General features: G+C 39.8%; 1 protein-coding gene across 15 annotated transcripts in view; it reads right to left on the reverse strand.

Moving 5' to 3' along the window:
• The window catches only part of FMN1 (formin 1), a 498,278-nt gene that overhangs the window by 238,361 nt on the left and 243,223 nt on the right, over positions 1–16,694 (reverse strand). For 14 of the 15 annotated variants that reach the window (XM_025295965.3, XM_044925241.2, XM_025295966.3 and 11 more), the window contains one exon: positions 2,633–3,396. In XM_025295965.3, the coding sequence (XP_025151750.3) occupies positions 2,633–3,396 (764 nt within the window). Of the gene's footprint in view, positions 1–2,632; positions 3,397–16,694 lie in introns of those variants that run through there. The other variant, XM_044925245.2, reaches the window with a different exon arrangement.

The raw sequence follows: 16,694 nt of genomic DNA on the forward strand, positions 1-16,694 counted from the left end.
TTTCCTGAAGTCCCAGGTCAGGAAAGTGGGTACATCCATCTAACTTTTCATTTAGCTCAAAATGGACTTGCTGGTGGCAGCATGACTTGAAACTCCATACGCCAATCCTTCCTCTGCAGCCGGCAGTGTCTGCATTTCCCTGTTTTATAAGAAAGTCAGTCGTTTTGGATTCGAGGTCGGTCCTACTCCAGTCTGAGCTCATCTTAACCTACCTAATCACAACTGCAACACGCCTATTTACAAGTAAGGTCACAGTCTGAGGGAAGGGGGAGGGGTCAAGGCCATTAGTAAATCAATTTGGGGGGAAGCAATTCAACTCATAACAAAACTGAAGCCCTAGATTTATGGTGAAGCTGGTAAGAACTTGAGCATTCAATTGTTTTCTCTCTCAAAATGTCCAACTACATAAGGACAGAAGAAATGCAATGATTACCTCCAGCTTGTCTTTGTTGCTTTAAACAGTGAAGGACTCACATCTCCTAGCTGTTACTATTACGCCACTGATATGGTCCAGGCTATTATTTGCTCATGAAGTCTTATGGGAATGAAGCTGAGGCAGGTTAGAGAGACCCAAGTGTGGAACAGCTCTGTGTGCCCCCAGAACACACAATGCCAGGGCTGATGGGTGAGCTTCATCACCCTGGAATGACTGCACATTAGTTTGAGAACACTAATAAGGGAACATGGCTCCAAATATTCTGAGAAATAGTTTCTTAGGAAATGTCAGCTGAGCCTTGAGTGGGAAAAGAGGAATGCTAGCTAGTGCACTGGTTAATGGTAGGAGCTATTTCAGGACTATTTCACGGTTTTTTAATCATTCATTTGGGAAGTTTAAATATAGAGTATTAACATTAAAAAAAAAATACATGTGTGGCTCTTATTTTTTGATGAGAGGAAAGGGGCCAAATACAAAGTATACAGTCAACCTGGTTCACCATATGCTAGTGTCAATACGGTGACACTATCCCATCCTAGAGTGCCCCATCCCGCCTAGAGCGGTTCCCATCTCCTTGCTCACCGAATTGCATGCTATTTGGTTCACTATCCTGCCGTTTCTAAGCAGAATGTTACAGAAATAGAAACATTTTATAATTTGGGGAATAAGTTCAAAAATTTAAGTGTGAAAATCTATTCTATATTTGCTGTTCTTTGCCAACAAATGAACTTCACGCCTAGAGAATAGTCAAGAAACCACTCAGTATCTTTCTTATTGTCCTTCTGATGGGCTCCAAAATGAGGCCGGAGAAATCCAATCAGATCTGTCTGAGTGGGAATTTTCAAGCAAGCATCTCTTGCTGCCTTACAGACCCACCATAACAACCTATACAAATGGAAGATGCTTTTTAGCTACCTACCCATTGGCACTTTCTCTAAAGGGCAACAAAGTATAAAAATGTGAGGGCGCTCAGTGGTGAAGGGTATCAGAGTTCAAGCAGAGAGAATTGATATTTTAATACTACCCTCTAAACTCAACATTCAGAAAACTAAGGTCATGGCATCTGGTCCCATCACTTCATGGCAAATAGATGGGGAAACAGTGGAAACAGTGACAGACTTTATTTTTGGGGCTCCAAAATCACTGCAGATGGTGACTGCAGCCATGAAATTAAAAGACACTTGCTCTTTGGAAGAAAGGTTATGACCAACCTAGACAGCATATTAAAAAGCAGAGACATTACTTTGCCAACAAAAGTCCATATAGTCAAAGCTATTCATGGTTTTTCCAGTAGTCATGTATGGATGTGAGAGTTGGACTATAAAGAAAGCTGAGCACCGAAGAATTGATGCTGTTGAAGTGTGGTGTTGGAGAGTCCCTTGGACTGCAAGGAGATCCAACCAGTCCATCCTAAAGGAGATCAGTCCTCAATATTCATTGGAAGGACTGATGCTGAAGCTGAAACTTCACCTGATATGAAGAACTGACTCATTTGAAAAGACTGTGATGCTGGGAAAGATTAAAGGTGGGAGGAGAAGGGGACGACAGAGGATGAGATGGTTGCATGGCATCACTGACTCAATGGACATGAGTCTGAGTAAACTCCAGGAGTTGGTGATGGACAGGGAGGCCTGGCATGCTGCAGTTCATGTGGTCGCAAAGAGTATGACACAACTGAGCAACTGAACTGAACTGATTTGAAGAGTTAATGACTCAGCTATGTCTGGTTCTTGGAATACAAAATGAAAAATTACACCTACTTGTTGAATATACACATCATAGGGCTGATGATACTATCCTAAAACAAGACAGGTATTCTAAAAATCTTCAGTGAAGCTGAAGTATAGACTCAGGCTCGGTGTCTTTATGATTTTTCACTAATTTCAGGGATACAGGAGGAAACCCTAACATAGCTCTGGGCTCTTCTCTAATCTAGCAAATGAATATATGCCTTTAAAAAGGGTCTGACATAGAACATGTCATTTCTCCCAGTTATCAGTCCATAGAGAAAACAGAGAAGACCTGGTGGGGACATTCTTCCCAAAACATTCTAGTCTCATTTATCCAAGGCATTCGCTACCATGTTTGAGAATGAGTGCCACACTGCAAAGACACTGAACTCATAAGAATACAACATTACCTGTGCAAAATCCTGCAAACTCACAAGCTGAGAATGGACCAGGGAGTTGAATTTACCTCTTATCACTTATTTGTATCCTAGTCCAGTACAGAGGCTTCATTGGACAACTGGGTTCAATGGCTGGTTTCCGAGGACACTGGCTAGAAGGGCCAACTCCGAAGAAGAGTCCAGGAGGAGGTGGGGGTGCGAGTCCTGGGGGTGCTGGAGCAGGAGGAGGACCCCCGTTGTTGGGCAGAGAGATAGAAGGAGGGGGAGGCGGGGGAGGAGGAGGAGGGGGAGGTCCAGCACTTGGAGGCAGAGGAGGTGGGGGAGGTGGTGGAGGTCCAGTATTCACAGGTGGCGGCGGAGGTGCTGGTGGCAAAGGTCCAAGTCCAGGTTGCAGGGGAGGCGGGGCAGGGATGGCTGCTGGTAGTGGTGGGGCAGGAGGAGGGGGGGGAGGGGAAGGAGTTGCTTTCTGCTGATTCAGTGAGCTGCCTTCCGCAGGTGGTACACAGGTGTCTTTGTTGTCATTTGGGGGAGAGAGTTGGCTTAAAGAGGAGATGTTCAGCTTTTTAGGTATTATTTGGTTACTTCTGGTTGTCTTGCCTTCACCTTCGCAGGGTTTGAGGAAAGTCTCTCTGTCTGTCTGGATGCACACATTTCTGAAAGTCTTTGGAGGGCAGTCATCATCCGTGGAGACACATACATCTCTCATCTCTTCGCATCCTCCTTGCCATCGGTGTTCTATCTCATGTTTGAGATTCTCAATGGTTTCTTCTAGTCTTGCTGTTATCGCTGCATGCTCACCCCGCATGTGAAAGGCTTGAAGTTCAAACTGAGCCTGTAGAGATATCAATGGGAAAGGAAGCAAAAAATTTATAAAAGATCAATGATCAGAAATAAAATATTGAATAGCATCCCCATACCACCAAAGCAGAAGGCCGCACAGATATGGAAAGACAAGACTCATTCTTCTGAGAATGAGCGTAAATTTCACCTTATGAATTTTCCCAGGATTTAAATAGCTGGAATAAAAACATAATTTCATCCAATCTGAGCTCACAGGCAACAATAACCATGGATTAAGGATAAAAGTAAAACAGTTATCTAAGAACGTCTACTGGTTTTAATATCAAATGCAAAAGAAAACTTTTAATAAAGATTTGAACATGATTGAATATACCTTTCATTACTTTTGGTTTGAGAAAAAGAACAAAAAAAGGTCTGGAGATCCTTTTGGCTAGGAGCTGATACTCTCACAGTCATCCATAGAATGTCTCTCCTCTGGAGTTTCCAAAACAACACAGCAGAAAGAAAAAACTCAGGAGGAAGTTATGATACATGTGCTCTTTTTTTTTTTTTTAAAGTTTCCATATCAAAGCTGCCCATGATCAGTATTTGTGTCTGTTTATAATCATTCATAATATAGTAATTAAAAAAAAAACAATTTAAGTGCAAAGAAAATGAACCTATTAAGATACTCTATATTTTAAAGTATTTTATAGGATACCTGTCTTTTTAATGCTTATCTTTTCAGTTGTGTCAATGCCTTGAATCCATTACTCTTCACTTACCAGCACAAACTAGCATATCCTTGGTTCTTAACTAGTCCATTTCCCAGCATTCGCCTTTACAGTTAACTGGGAGGCAATCATTTACAAGTTTATTAGTTTTTCTAAAATTCAATTTAATAGTAATTAAATATTTCTGGTGAACCTATTTAACTTCTTTCTTCCCTATCAGACTGCAAACTCCACAAGAAGAAATCAGGGGCAGTATCTGTGCCTTTATTTCCATACCCCAGCAGCTAGAGAAGGAAATGGCAACCCACTCCAGTGTTCTTGCCTGGAGAATCCCAGGGACAGGGGAGCCTGGAGGGCTACTGTCTATGGGGTCGCACAGAGTCCGACACGACTGAAGTGACTTAGCAGCAGCAGCAGCAGCAGCTAGAACAGCAAATACACGGTACTGATGAGATGGATGGATAAAAACCACTGTAATATTGCTTTCAGTCACTGTCCCAAGAGCCTTCGTTACGGCTTATAAGACGTTCTTCACTGTTATTTCAGTCCACAAATATCTAGAACACCAAAGGATATAAAAGTACAGTTATATCTTACATTAAAAAGGTGAAGAAATATTTTCAATGGCCTAGTCTGTCAAGGTCATGACACAGGAAAAGGTGGCATTGTTTGGAACATTAGTTCTGAGTAAGTGTTACTGTTGCTAAGGATAATATTAGAGGAAGAGATGAATAGATTTCTAATCATTCTTAAAAATTTCCAAACAATGCCATCTTTGTGGAGTCACAGGCATGAAACGAGGAAAGCTTCAGCAGTCAGGAGGAACGATGTACTACAAACACAAAAACAAAAATACAAATACAAAAGTCCATCCTATCTTTCATGAGTTCGACTATCTGAAAGGAACTTCACGCTTCATTCAACTATGTGATCAAGATCATCTTTGTTTGGACATCCTACCCATCTCCATCTCCCTCTCCCGCCTACCTCCACCCATATTTCAGCCCTGATTACCATCCTAAATTATCACCAATATTTAAATTTCATTTTAGTGCCTACTTTAGTTCTGCCATAGCAAACTAAATGTTGAATGTTGTTCCTAACTTGTTCACCTAAGAAGGTGAACCGTCAGATAATATTCATTTATTATTTATTTGGCTGCACTGGGTCTTAGTTGTAGCATGTAGGATCTTTAGTTGTAGCACATGAACTCCTAGCTGTGGTATGTGGGATCTAGTTTCCTGACCAGGGATTGAACCCAGGCCCCCTTCATTGGGAGAGCAGAGTCTTAGCCACTAGACCACCAAGGAAGTCCCAACAGTCAGATAATGTTGATGAGCCAATAATTTTACACAATCTTCACCTTCTTAATAATATGAAAGAGTTACAAAGACATGCTCCAAAAGGAAACTTTCTTCTCTCACACAACTGGATGATATCTACCCAAAGGTCCCCACCTCTCCCATTTCCCACCTCTCAACCAATGATCTTTTAAGTTGGCTAAATCTGGTGAACACATCTATACAGACCATTTTGATGGCTCTGTAATTCATCTGCATAGTGTAGTGGGTAGAGCACAAGTTGGCTAGGCTCCTTAACCTCTCTGTATATCATTTTTCTCATACAGAAATTGGGGGTAATAACAGAACCTCACAAGGTTATGAGAAGTACATGAGTTAATATATGTAAAACCAGAGAGGAGTGTCTGGAACACCAGAGGAAATATACAAGTTTGCTACAATGGTAATATTAATGGTATTACTACCAATGGTGTTACTACTTATGGTAGTAATAATACAATGGTATTGTTTTGTCTCTTTGCTGCCTGACAGATCACGGAGGCCAGTGGCCATGTCATCTTGCTTTCAGCTCTCAGCACGTTTTCCAGCACCTTGCTCTATCCTTCTAAAGCAAAAAATAGATACAAAAATCCTTCTTTAATCTCTTCTAGCTGTTGCTATTTCTTTTCTCACCTTCCCTCTTTTTCTTCAGAGTTTTGTTTTTTTTTTTTAAAGAAAATACACAGCTCTTGCTTTATCTATTTTCTTATCCATGCTTCTTTCAACCAATGACACCTTGCTGCTAGCCCCACTGTATTACTGAAACTCCATGATTTGAGTGTTACATTTGATTAGCACCTTTCAGTGATTTTGCCCTCTCGGCTGCACTGTTAAAGTTGACTGCTGCCTTGCCTTGAATTTCTCTCTACTTTCCTGATCGTCAAAATTCTCCACCCACCCCTATTTTCTTCCTATTTCTTGGCTCTCTCCAGTCAGTCAGTGGACTCCTCTCCCTCCATTCATCCCTTAAATGTTGTTCCCCAGGCATGCTCCTTCCCATTTTACCTTTCTTACACTACACAATCTGTCTTGGTCATCCTGCATACTCATGAGGTAAATGACAGTCATTGACTCTATCGCAACTTCCAAACTGGTATCTTAAAACCATAATTCCAACTATCCTCTGGAACTAATCTACCTGAATATTTTTATCAGCCACCTCAGAGTCAGTATGTCTGAAAATGAAGTCATGATGTCAAAGCTCAGTCTCCTCGTCCTCTGAAATTCTTCTTTGCAATTAGTAGCATCAACATCCTCCCAATGATCTCTTTCAGAAACCTGGATATCATGATGGATTCCTTGTTCTCTCTCATTCCTAACAGATTATCGATGAGTTTCATTAATTTCTCTGATTTATTCCTTACCTTCTACCCCCAATGCCTCAACTCTTGATTGGGTCTTAGTTACCTGGACAGTGACAAGAGTCACCTCAATAATATTCCTGATCCTGGTTTAGACACATTCATTCATTTTTTAAAATTCATATCTTTATTCCTTAAAATCCCTTCAACAACTAGCCATTACTTATAAGCTAACATTAAAATTGTTTAACATGGCCACATTGAAAACTCTTCTGTGTTTGCCCATTTTGTCCACTCTTGGCTCCTGCCTCTTCTCCAAATATGTCCTAGATTCCAGTTCTATATAACCTCTCTCTCCCAGGACCATACTCGTGCATATGGCCTTTGCAAATACTGTCCTCTCTTAACACCTCTTCTGTCTGCTGCAAACACCCAAGGTAAGGGGACAGATTATCAAACACAGATTCCATGGTGGCTTCCTCACAAACTGTACTTACTAATATAAAGAATAACCATGAAATTTCTATGTACTCCATATCAATATGCTCTAATAGCTCAAATAAAGAAACCAGTTACCCTTGCTCTTCCCTGTTTCACAACTCGTTTTGATCATTTCAATTTCTTGTGCAGAAGCTCAACATGACATACTAATTCAAAGTGATTAAAGTAATAAGCACCTTATTCACTCTCTATCTGTCCATATGTAATTGTCTTTAGTCACTCAGTTGTGTCCTACTCTTTGCTACCCCATGGACTGTAGCTCCTCTATCCATGGGATTTCCCAGGCAAGAATACTGGAGTGAGTTGCCTGTTACTTCTCCAGGGATCTTCCCAACCCAGGGATCAAACTCATGTCTCCTGCATAGCAGGTGGATTCTTTACCACTGAGCCACCAGAGAAGCCCCTCCATATGTAATAGGGAAGAACAAATCTGACTCCATATTAGATCTGTTCCTTTTGCTTTAACCTGTGTCCTTTGTTGCCTGTGCTTAGTCATGCTGGCTCTGTACCTTTTATAAAAGAATGTTATCTATAGTCTGAAATATATAGGACAGCTTATTCTCAGGGATCTGACCTTCAAGAGTCCATTCATAAACAGAAAAAAACTTGCAGTAACAAAGAATAACATGTCTTGTTGGAGGTTTACAGGAACATTCCACCTAACAACTGATCATGCCCATCCCTCACCTTGCCTATAAAAGTGCTTTGCTGAAACCCTTTGGAGAATCCAGGGTTTTGGGGGCATGAGCTGCCTGTCTTCCTTGCATGGTCCTGCATTAAACCTTTGATCTAAACATGTCTGGCCTCACTGTGTGCTGGGCACAGAAACTTGCATTCAGTAATACATATCCTATCAATTATTTCAAATTGTTATTGGCTCTATTACAAATGGGGCTTTTCAGGTGGTGCCTGCCAATGTAGGAGATGCAAAAGATGCGGATTCGATCCCTGGGTCAGGAAGATCCCTTGGAGCAGGAAATGGAAATCCACTCAGTATTCTTACTTAGAAAATTCTATAGACAAAGGAGCCTGGCAGACCATAGTATGAGGTCATGAAGCGTTGGGCACAAATGAGCACGCAAGCACTATTACAAATAGGCATCTCAAATCTGTGTGTATCATAAATCAAGCCTTTGGGAAAAGTATCTTTTAACACTTTTTCACTCTACTTTCTGTGCCACTTTTACTTTGTACCTGGAAATCATATACTGTTTTCCCTCCTTTATCTACAGCCATAGCTAGAAGGACTGTTAATGATTTGATGAATCAAATACACAGAGTAGAATTTTCTGTTGAATAATCATGTACTCCCAGGCATGACCCTGAATATCTTTATGAAATGTCAAGTCCAGACCCTCACAGTCAAAATTACAGATAAGGATGGATCAAGGGAACATAACGCTTTTAAACCCTACTGACTCTCCTTTCAGTCTCCTTTACTTTTGCACTGAATGTGCTGTTTGTACACGGTAGACAAAATGACTGCAAACCTTCCAATTATTTTTAAATAAATGTTCTTTAGGACACAGGAAGCATTACAAGTTTCCCTTTCCCCAACCTTCTCTGCTAAAAGTCTGTTGTTTTTCTGCATTTACCCTAACATCATTTGAAAGGAGGCAGGTCCAAGTTTTGACAGCTTTCCAATCTCCCCGAAGTTTTATCTCCAAATTGCACCTGAATTTTTATCTATCTTCCATTATTTTTAACTTGATTGCTTCTATTACTTTCATTTTCAATCACATTCTCTTCCCACCTGCCATAGTCTATTAGTCTATATCCATTTTCTTCTAAGCAAGATGCAAATTCACAGTCTTTAAGAGAGCAATCCCAATTAAAACACTGTTCCAATCACCCTTTTCCTTTATTGATACTTTTTATCTGTTTAAGGTAATGGTTCTCAGGATGCTACCCATTAGAAATATCTAGAGAGCTTTGTAAAAAATCCTGATGGGGCCATCTCAAAAGATAATCATTCAATTGATCTGAGATGGTGCTCTTACACAGGTGTCCTTAAAGCTCCCCCAAAGGGTTCCTGGGCAGCCAGAGCTGAAACCAGAAATAACTGTTCTAAATCTTTATTCTGCTCCAAATACAGCTGAGATAGTATGGCACTACAATATTGGTGGAATTTTTTTGGCAATGACTTTTAACTTGGGTCATTGAAGAATCTCCAAAGGAATATGTGTTACTTGAAAAAGTCCCTTGGTAATTCTGATGTATCCCCATAAAGAGACTATCCCTTCATTACCCATATTGAGAATAGTTATTTCATGCAGCAGATAAGCCTAAATTCTTTCCATGACACTCATGGCTCTTTAAAACCTTCCCTCTGCTTACTTTTGCAGATATTTCTTTATAGTTTCCCTATGGTGCACCAGTACAGATTCAAACATCCCATCAACTCCCACATCTTTATGCTTTTGCACATGCTGCTTCCTCTCTGTGAAACACCCTTTCTCTCCATTTTTGCCTAGTGAAAGCCCTGAAGGAAAACTCACTCCATTGCAACTGAACCTTCTGGCTTCAACTATTCTTGATTCTTCCTGACAAAAGTTTTCCTTTGACTCTGTTGCCAAAGAACTTCCTAGGTTCACATCACATTACAGTCACTTAGGTTTATCTTCTTTGGAAATCTAAAAGCTCCAGGCAGTTGGGGACCATGCTTTATTCATGCTTGAACTTTCAGAACACTGCGCACTACTTGGCTAGTGATCCTTAAATGCTTATTGAATTGAATTATTTCTTTAGCTTTAAATATTAAGACCTCCTTGTACCTCTGTATTACCCAACCAACTAGACTCAAAAGCCTAAGGAAATATAAAAACAGAGACACGTGGTCCCCTTCCTTCCCTGGTGGCTAAGACAGTAAAGAATCTGTCTGCAATGTGGGAGACTAGGGTTTGATCCCTGGGTTGGGAAGATCCCCTGGAGAAAGAAATGGCAACACACTCCAGTACTCTTGCCTGGGGAATTCCAAGGACAGAGGAGCCTAGTGGGGTACAGTCCATGGGTCTGCAAAAAAGTTGGACACGACTGAGCGACTAAAACAAGCACAACATAAACTATGAGATTTCATTGTTGTTATTACCTAGAAAATTCAAATAAAACCTCTAGATTTTTTTAAGTGTGGGTCTAAAAATTAATATTGATACTATTTAATTTTAACAATTCAAAATATTTAGGGTCAATAAGCATTCTCTTCACAATAAGCTTAACGGTTATTCCCATAAGTATAGTGAACTATGCAGTAGAATCCAACAGTATTTGTCATTCTAATCTGATTAGGAATTGGGCTCCAGGCAACTCCTGCAGTCTCCCCATGGACTGGTCCTCCCTTCCCCTACCAAATTCTCATTTTTTAAAAAATAACCTCCACATTACCACTGCTCAGAGATATCATCAAAGGAGCACACTGTCCTGAAACCCAAACAACAGAGGGAGACTTTGCTTGCCTGGCCCCCACAAATGTCTGTCAAAAAGAATTGGAAAAGTGCCTACTGCTGAAAGACATCATGGTGGTGCCGAGCACTGCGCAAAAATCACCCATTAACATTTTGTTGTTATGAACATCCTCTCCCAGTGGTGCTGCCAGGGGCCATTAAAAATTCAGGTTATCTGCTATACAATCTAAGTCAATTTTTCCCAGGGACTCTTGGAAATTCTAAATTCTTCCAGGTTAGGGAAAGCAATTCCAAGGGACTGCACAGAAGCACAATGAAACTGCATCACTTCAGGCAAGTTCTAAGATAGTAGCCATTTCCACAGCCACAACTTCACCCTATCTCTTTCTCTTCAACTTTCCACAATACAGACAGTCCTGCTCATGAAAGCTGTATAAAGAGGCAAAGCACAGTATCATCTAAGCCATACAAAGAAAGAGTCCCAGCTCTCATGAATGCAAATCAACATGGGAGGTCAAGCAGACTCAGTATGGCTCTGAAATCATACCAGTGGTTCAGCCTGCAGTTCAGATAAAGTTGGGCATTACTTCTGAAATGTGACAGCTATTCCAGACAGGATTCTGAAATATACTCTGAAAATAAGTAAATAAAATTATGGATAGTCATCCAAGGAAATAGGAAGTCGAACAGATAAATCTTTGAAATCTGTACTCAAGTTCCTACCTGGGAAACAAGATAAAACCTCACCGTAGCTAGAGTGTTCTAGTGAAACAGAAAAAATAAAGTCATGACTCATGGGGGATTCTAATAATGTTTTCTTTCTAAATTATTAATATCACTAAATTAGTGTAAGTCACAGAATGGGTATACCTTGGGACATCCATGGAAATGACTTTCAAGGTTTTTTCCTCTAAAAAATAATTTGAAATCTAATAAGCAAATCCAAGACTGCATATTTTTAGGCAAAGAACCAACATACTAATTCCTTCTCTACCAGGAAAGAGGACTTGGGAGTTTTATGTTGTGTTATTATTGTCACTAATGAAGCTACATGTAGCTCAATAAGGGATGTATGACACATTCCAGAATACATATGCATTTAGAAGCAACAGATGCTAAACCCTGGTCCTTAATACTATGACAAATTGAGGTTCTTCAAGTAATCACAGCAATCACATACTGTTTCTTTCTCAATTCACTTATTGTCTATGAGGAGTCGTTACCCTATGGCCAGTGCCCATCTGTCCACCAGTATCATTTTGGTAAGTAACTGTGAGGTAGGTTCCTCAATTAGGTTTGCTTCACATATTCTCAACTTTGTCTTTTTCTTGTTTTAATTGAAAAGGGGGGGAAATGAAAAAAATGTCATTTAAATAGCATTATCAAGTAGGAGCAAGAAGGGGCTAGTTGCTGAGTCCTTTCTGGCATTAGAAGTGAAATTTATGCTTAAGACTGTAGGATTACTTATTAGAAAAATAGTCTCCACATCTTTTACCAATGGAATAGAAAGCTTTCTGCTAGCAAGAAGAAGTTCAGGGGAGTGGTTGTAATAAATTTCCTATTTGTAGGCTTACTTTTCATAGTGATGTTGTATGAACCACAGAGACACTGAACAAGTCTTCACTATAGCAAATGAGATGAGACTCTGGTCTCTCTACCGTCTAACTTTCAATCTAGATTTAATGAGCATCTACAATGCACTCAATCTTGCAAATGTATATATACAGAAACAAGTCAGATTTTGAGAGGCTCAAATTCCAGCTGAGAAAAGGTATTTGTTTGAGTTGTTTTTAATTTTCAGGAAAGCTGAGCTGGTGTGGATTTTACACTCTTATTCAAACATGATGTTTTCATTGATAACTGAAGAAAACCAATGACCACAGAGGCCAGTTTGTCCGGCAAAGATATCCCCGGTTCTTTGTGTTGCTTTTATTATCCAGTAAAGAGTCACTTCAGGGCCCACTCCCTGAATGTATTTTCATGAGTAAGTAAGGAGGTATTTGGCTTCCCACCTTAATATTTGAACAAATGACCGATGATGTGTACCTAGGCCACAATCACCTTCTCCTGGCCACTTCCAGTCTTCCCGGGGATTAGTCACTCGATAAATCTGCCATTGAATGGGTTTTAAATTATAGACTAATCGACAGGGAAAACAAACAAGATGGTTTACGTGTTTTTCATTAAGATCTGGGCTCTGGCCTAGGACGTCTCCTTTGGAGGAAGCTAGGAAGGGAAATGGCTTAAATTTCCAAATATTGCTCACTCCAGCCAAGAGACGCACTCATTATAGAAGACATAAGTTGAGATGCCAGAAAAGGGCTCACAAAATTGAGTATAATCTTCATTTCTCTAAGTAATGGACCCAAGGAGAAATATTTTCTGCTCCAATTGGAAAGGCCAGGTCAAGTTAATTGGGGGGGGTGGGGGGGGGGTGGGCAGGGAACACTAAAATAGTAATCAGAATGACTGGATTTAGTTCAGCATAGGACTGTTGTATGACCTTAAATTTGCTTATCTCTGGCCATCTTCTTCATTTGTAAAACAAACAGGTCAGAAAAAGATCAGCAGCTTACCAACCAGGTTTCTAGGGATCCATGGAGGTATTTCAGCAGTTCGGCAAACAGTTGTTGTTTGGGGGGGAGGGAGGGGGTTGTTTTTTTTTAATTTAAAAAGGATATTTTAAAATAACCTTAAAAACAATGAATTTTAAAAATACATATAGTTACACCAAAACCTACATATGTGGATACCACCAGCACACCAAGTACTAAAGTACTTAGATTTTGGTTTGCTTGTTTTTTAGAGCCTTTGAAATACAAAGTTTTCTCTGACATCTTTCTGAATCTATTCAGATGATCTGAAAATGTTTCACTGATCAGGAAAGTAATAACTTTGTACTGGTCTCTCTCCTTTCCTTTCTTCCTCCCTTGTTTTAAATTCAGGTTTGTACACATACAAGAAGCAAATGGCTACCCACTCCAGTATTTTTGCCTAGAGAATCCCATGGACAGAGGAGCTGGTGGGCTACAGTCCATGAGGTTGCAAAGAGTCGGACAAAACTAAGCACACACACATACACATGTAAGCATATTCTATGGCACACATGCATCATATGCCACTGTGCATGGCCAGGGCTCAGGCTAGTCTGCTCTGTGCAGGACCCTGTTTTGGCAAAATAGTCCATTGTTCAATGACAAGCACATGAATGGGCAGAGTAACAGATGATTTTAGCATTTAATTTTATACTTGGGGCTTTCTGACAGAGTGATGTTTATGATTAAAATGAATTCCAACAGCTCCTAATTGTTAACTGGTTCAATTGTAAAGTAAAAATTTCCTACAATTCATGTTTCAATCTTAGGGATTATTTTAATTGAATACAACCCTAGGATAGTAAGGGAATTTTTTCCAAAAACTGTTTCCATTTTTAACTATATATTTTGTAAAATGTGGGTTTTGAGATTTTGTTAGTAAAATAAAACATAGAAAGTAACTGGGTGCTGTGGCTAAACACGTGTACACCCGTGGCGGATTCATGTTGATGTATGACAAAACCAATACAATATCGTAAAGTTTAAAATAAATAAAGAAAACACTTGTTAAAAAAAAAACAAACTGAAATAAATAAATAAATAAAACAGTTGACATTGAAAATCCCTAAATTTACATTAGTGCTCAAATTTTTGCAGAAAATAGCTGTTAAATATGTGTCTTGACAAAAGATTTGTACCCAGAACATAGAACTCCACTACAATGAAAATAAGAAAACACCTCCCCTCCCAAAATGGGTAAAAGATATGAGGGACAGTTCATGAAGATGATACATGGATGATATATAAACACATAAAAAGATGCCCAATATGTTATTCATTAGGGAAATGCATATTAAACCACAATGAGATACCACTGCATACTTATTGGAAGGGAGGGAGGAAGAGAGAGAGCGAGAGGTAAACTGGCCCATCTGATAACACCAAGTAATGGGGAGCACGTGGAGCAACTGGAACTCTCAGTTTGCAAACAGGAATGTAAAATGGTATAGCTACTTTGGAAAATTGTTCCTTGGAAAGTTAGATACACACTTTCTGTATCACCCAATAATCTCACTGCTTTGCCCAAGTGAAATAGAAATGTATGTTAACATGAAAATCCATATGCAAATATTTTAACAGCTTTATGCTTACTTGCCTGTGATGGTTAATTTTACTAGGCCATGGGGTGATCAGATATTTGGCCAAATATTATTCTAGGTGCCTCTGTGAGGGTGTTTTGAGATGAGATTAACAATTGAATCAGTAGCTTGAGTAATCTGCTCTCCTTAGTGCAGGTAGGTTTTATCCAATCCAGTACTCTTGCCTGGAAAATCCCATGGAGCCTGGTAGGCTACAGTCCATAGGGTAGCAAAGAGTTGGACAAGACTTGAGTGACTTCTCTTTTATCCAATCAGTTAAAAACCTGAATGAATATAAAGCTGATGTTATTAAGAAAAAAATTTTCCAGCCTAAATACCTTTAAAGTGAGGCATCAGCTAATTTTCTTGCCTGAGGTCTGAAATATCAGCATTGGGTCTTTCTGGGTCTCCAGACTGCCAACTCACCCTACAGGTCATGAGACTTATCAGGCTTCATGACTGTGTAAGCCAATTTCTTATCATCTCTCTCCCTCCCTCTCCCTCCCTCCCTCCCTCCCTCCCTCTCTCTCTCTCTCTCTCTCTCTCTCTCTCTCTCTATATATATATATATATATATATATAAACCCTACTAGTTCCATTTCTGTGGAGAACACAGACTAATGCATTACCTCAAATTGAAAGCCACTCAAATGTTCTTCAGCTGCTGAAGGGTCAACAAACTGTGGCAAATGCACAAAGAGGAATTCTAACCCAAAATTTTAAACGAAAGGAATGGACCACTGGAAGATCCAACGACACAGATGAATCTCAAATGTATTAGGTTAAGTGCTAGAAGCTGGACTCAAAAGGCTACAAACTCTATGACTCCATTTATTTGACATTCTGGGAAAGTCAAAGCTGTAAGGGCAGAAAAAGTATCAGCAGGGAGGACAGGGTTCTGAGTTCAAAAGAGGAGCTGTCTTCCAAAGGACACAGGGGCATTTTCTATGGTAATGAGAATATTCTATGCTTTGATTGTGGTTTGGTTATGTGACTGCATGCCTTGTCAAAAATCACTAAAGAGTGATTTTTATTGTATGTAAAATTCTATGTCAATGAAAAAAGCATCTTGAAGACTGGCATTATGGCAAGTCCTATGCACACATTTCTATAGACTTAAAACTGCAAACTAAATGCATTATAAATAAAATGCCACTCATCAACTGGACTTCCAAACAAGATTCTGTTTGTAACCAAATCTTTCTCTTTTAAGAAAACACATGTCAACAGACAGTAGAGTGAAATGAGTCCCCTAAATGTCCAGAGTTGCCTAGGCCTTAACAAGACACAAGTGTCCAAATTTCCTAAGACAAAAGTTTAACTTTTTTCACTGATGCTACAGAATTTTCACTTCTATGGCCCAATTTCCAGAGCTTTCTCTCCCAAGGTCAGGCTTAGGAGGGAGTGAGTGGCAGTCATCCAAGATGGCCACATTCAGCAGCATTCGAAACTAGCAGCTTGTGAGCACATGGCCAGGGGAGAATGAATGACTGACGGCTCATAGTCCGAGGCAGGATGTTACGGAGCCTTGAACACTGTGATGTCACATCTCTGGTGCTTTCGCACAGCCTACTTTCTATCTCATTACTCATAAGGAGTCCAACTTCCTCATAGTTGTTCATTAATAAGCACGTCCAAGGAAACAGGGTTCTAAGTTTTTCACTTATGTAAGGAAAAAAGTACTTAACATCTATTCCCAGGCTACCATGAGAGTTTTATGTCTCTAAGGCAAGGATCAAAGTATTGCCTTGGATTTTCGTTTTCTTTTAAGCAATAGATTGACAGTTTTATTTTTCTTCTTTAGTTACAGAGAAACCACCTATCAATACAGACAGTCTGTGACACAGTGCAATTAGAACAGTTTCTTCCTATACCCAGTGGGTCTCCAAGACACAGGAG

This window comes from Bubalus bubalis, chromosome 11 (assembly GCF_019923935.1).
Source record: "Bubalus bubalis isolate 160015118507 breed Murrah chromosome 11, NDDB_SH_1, whole genome shotgun sequence".
Taxonomy (NCBI): domain Eukaryota; kingdom Metazoa; phylum Chordata; class Mammalia; order Artiodactyla; family Bovidae; genus Bubalus; species Bubalus bubalis.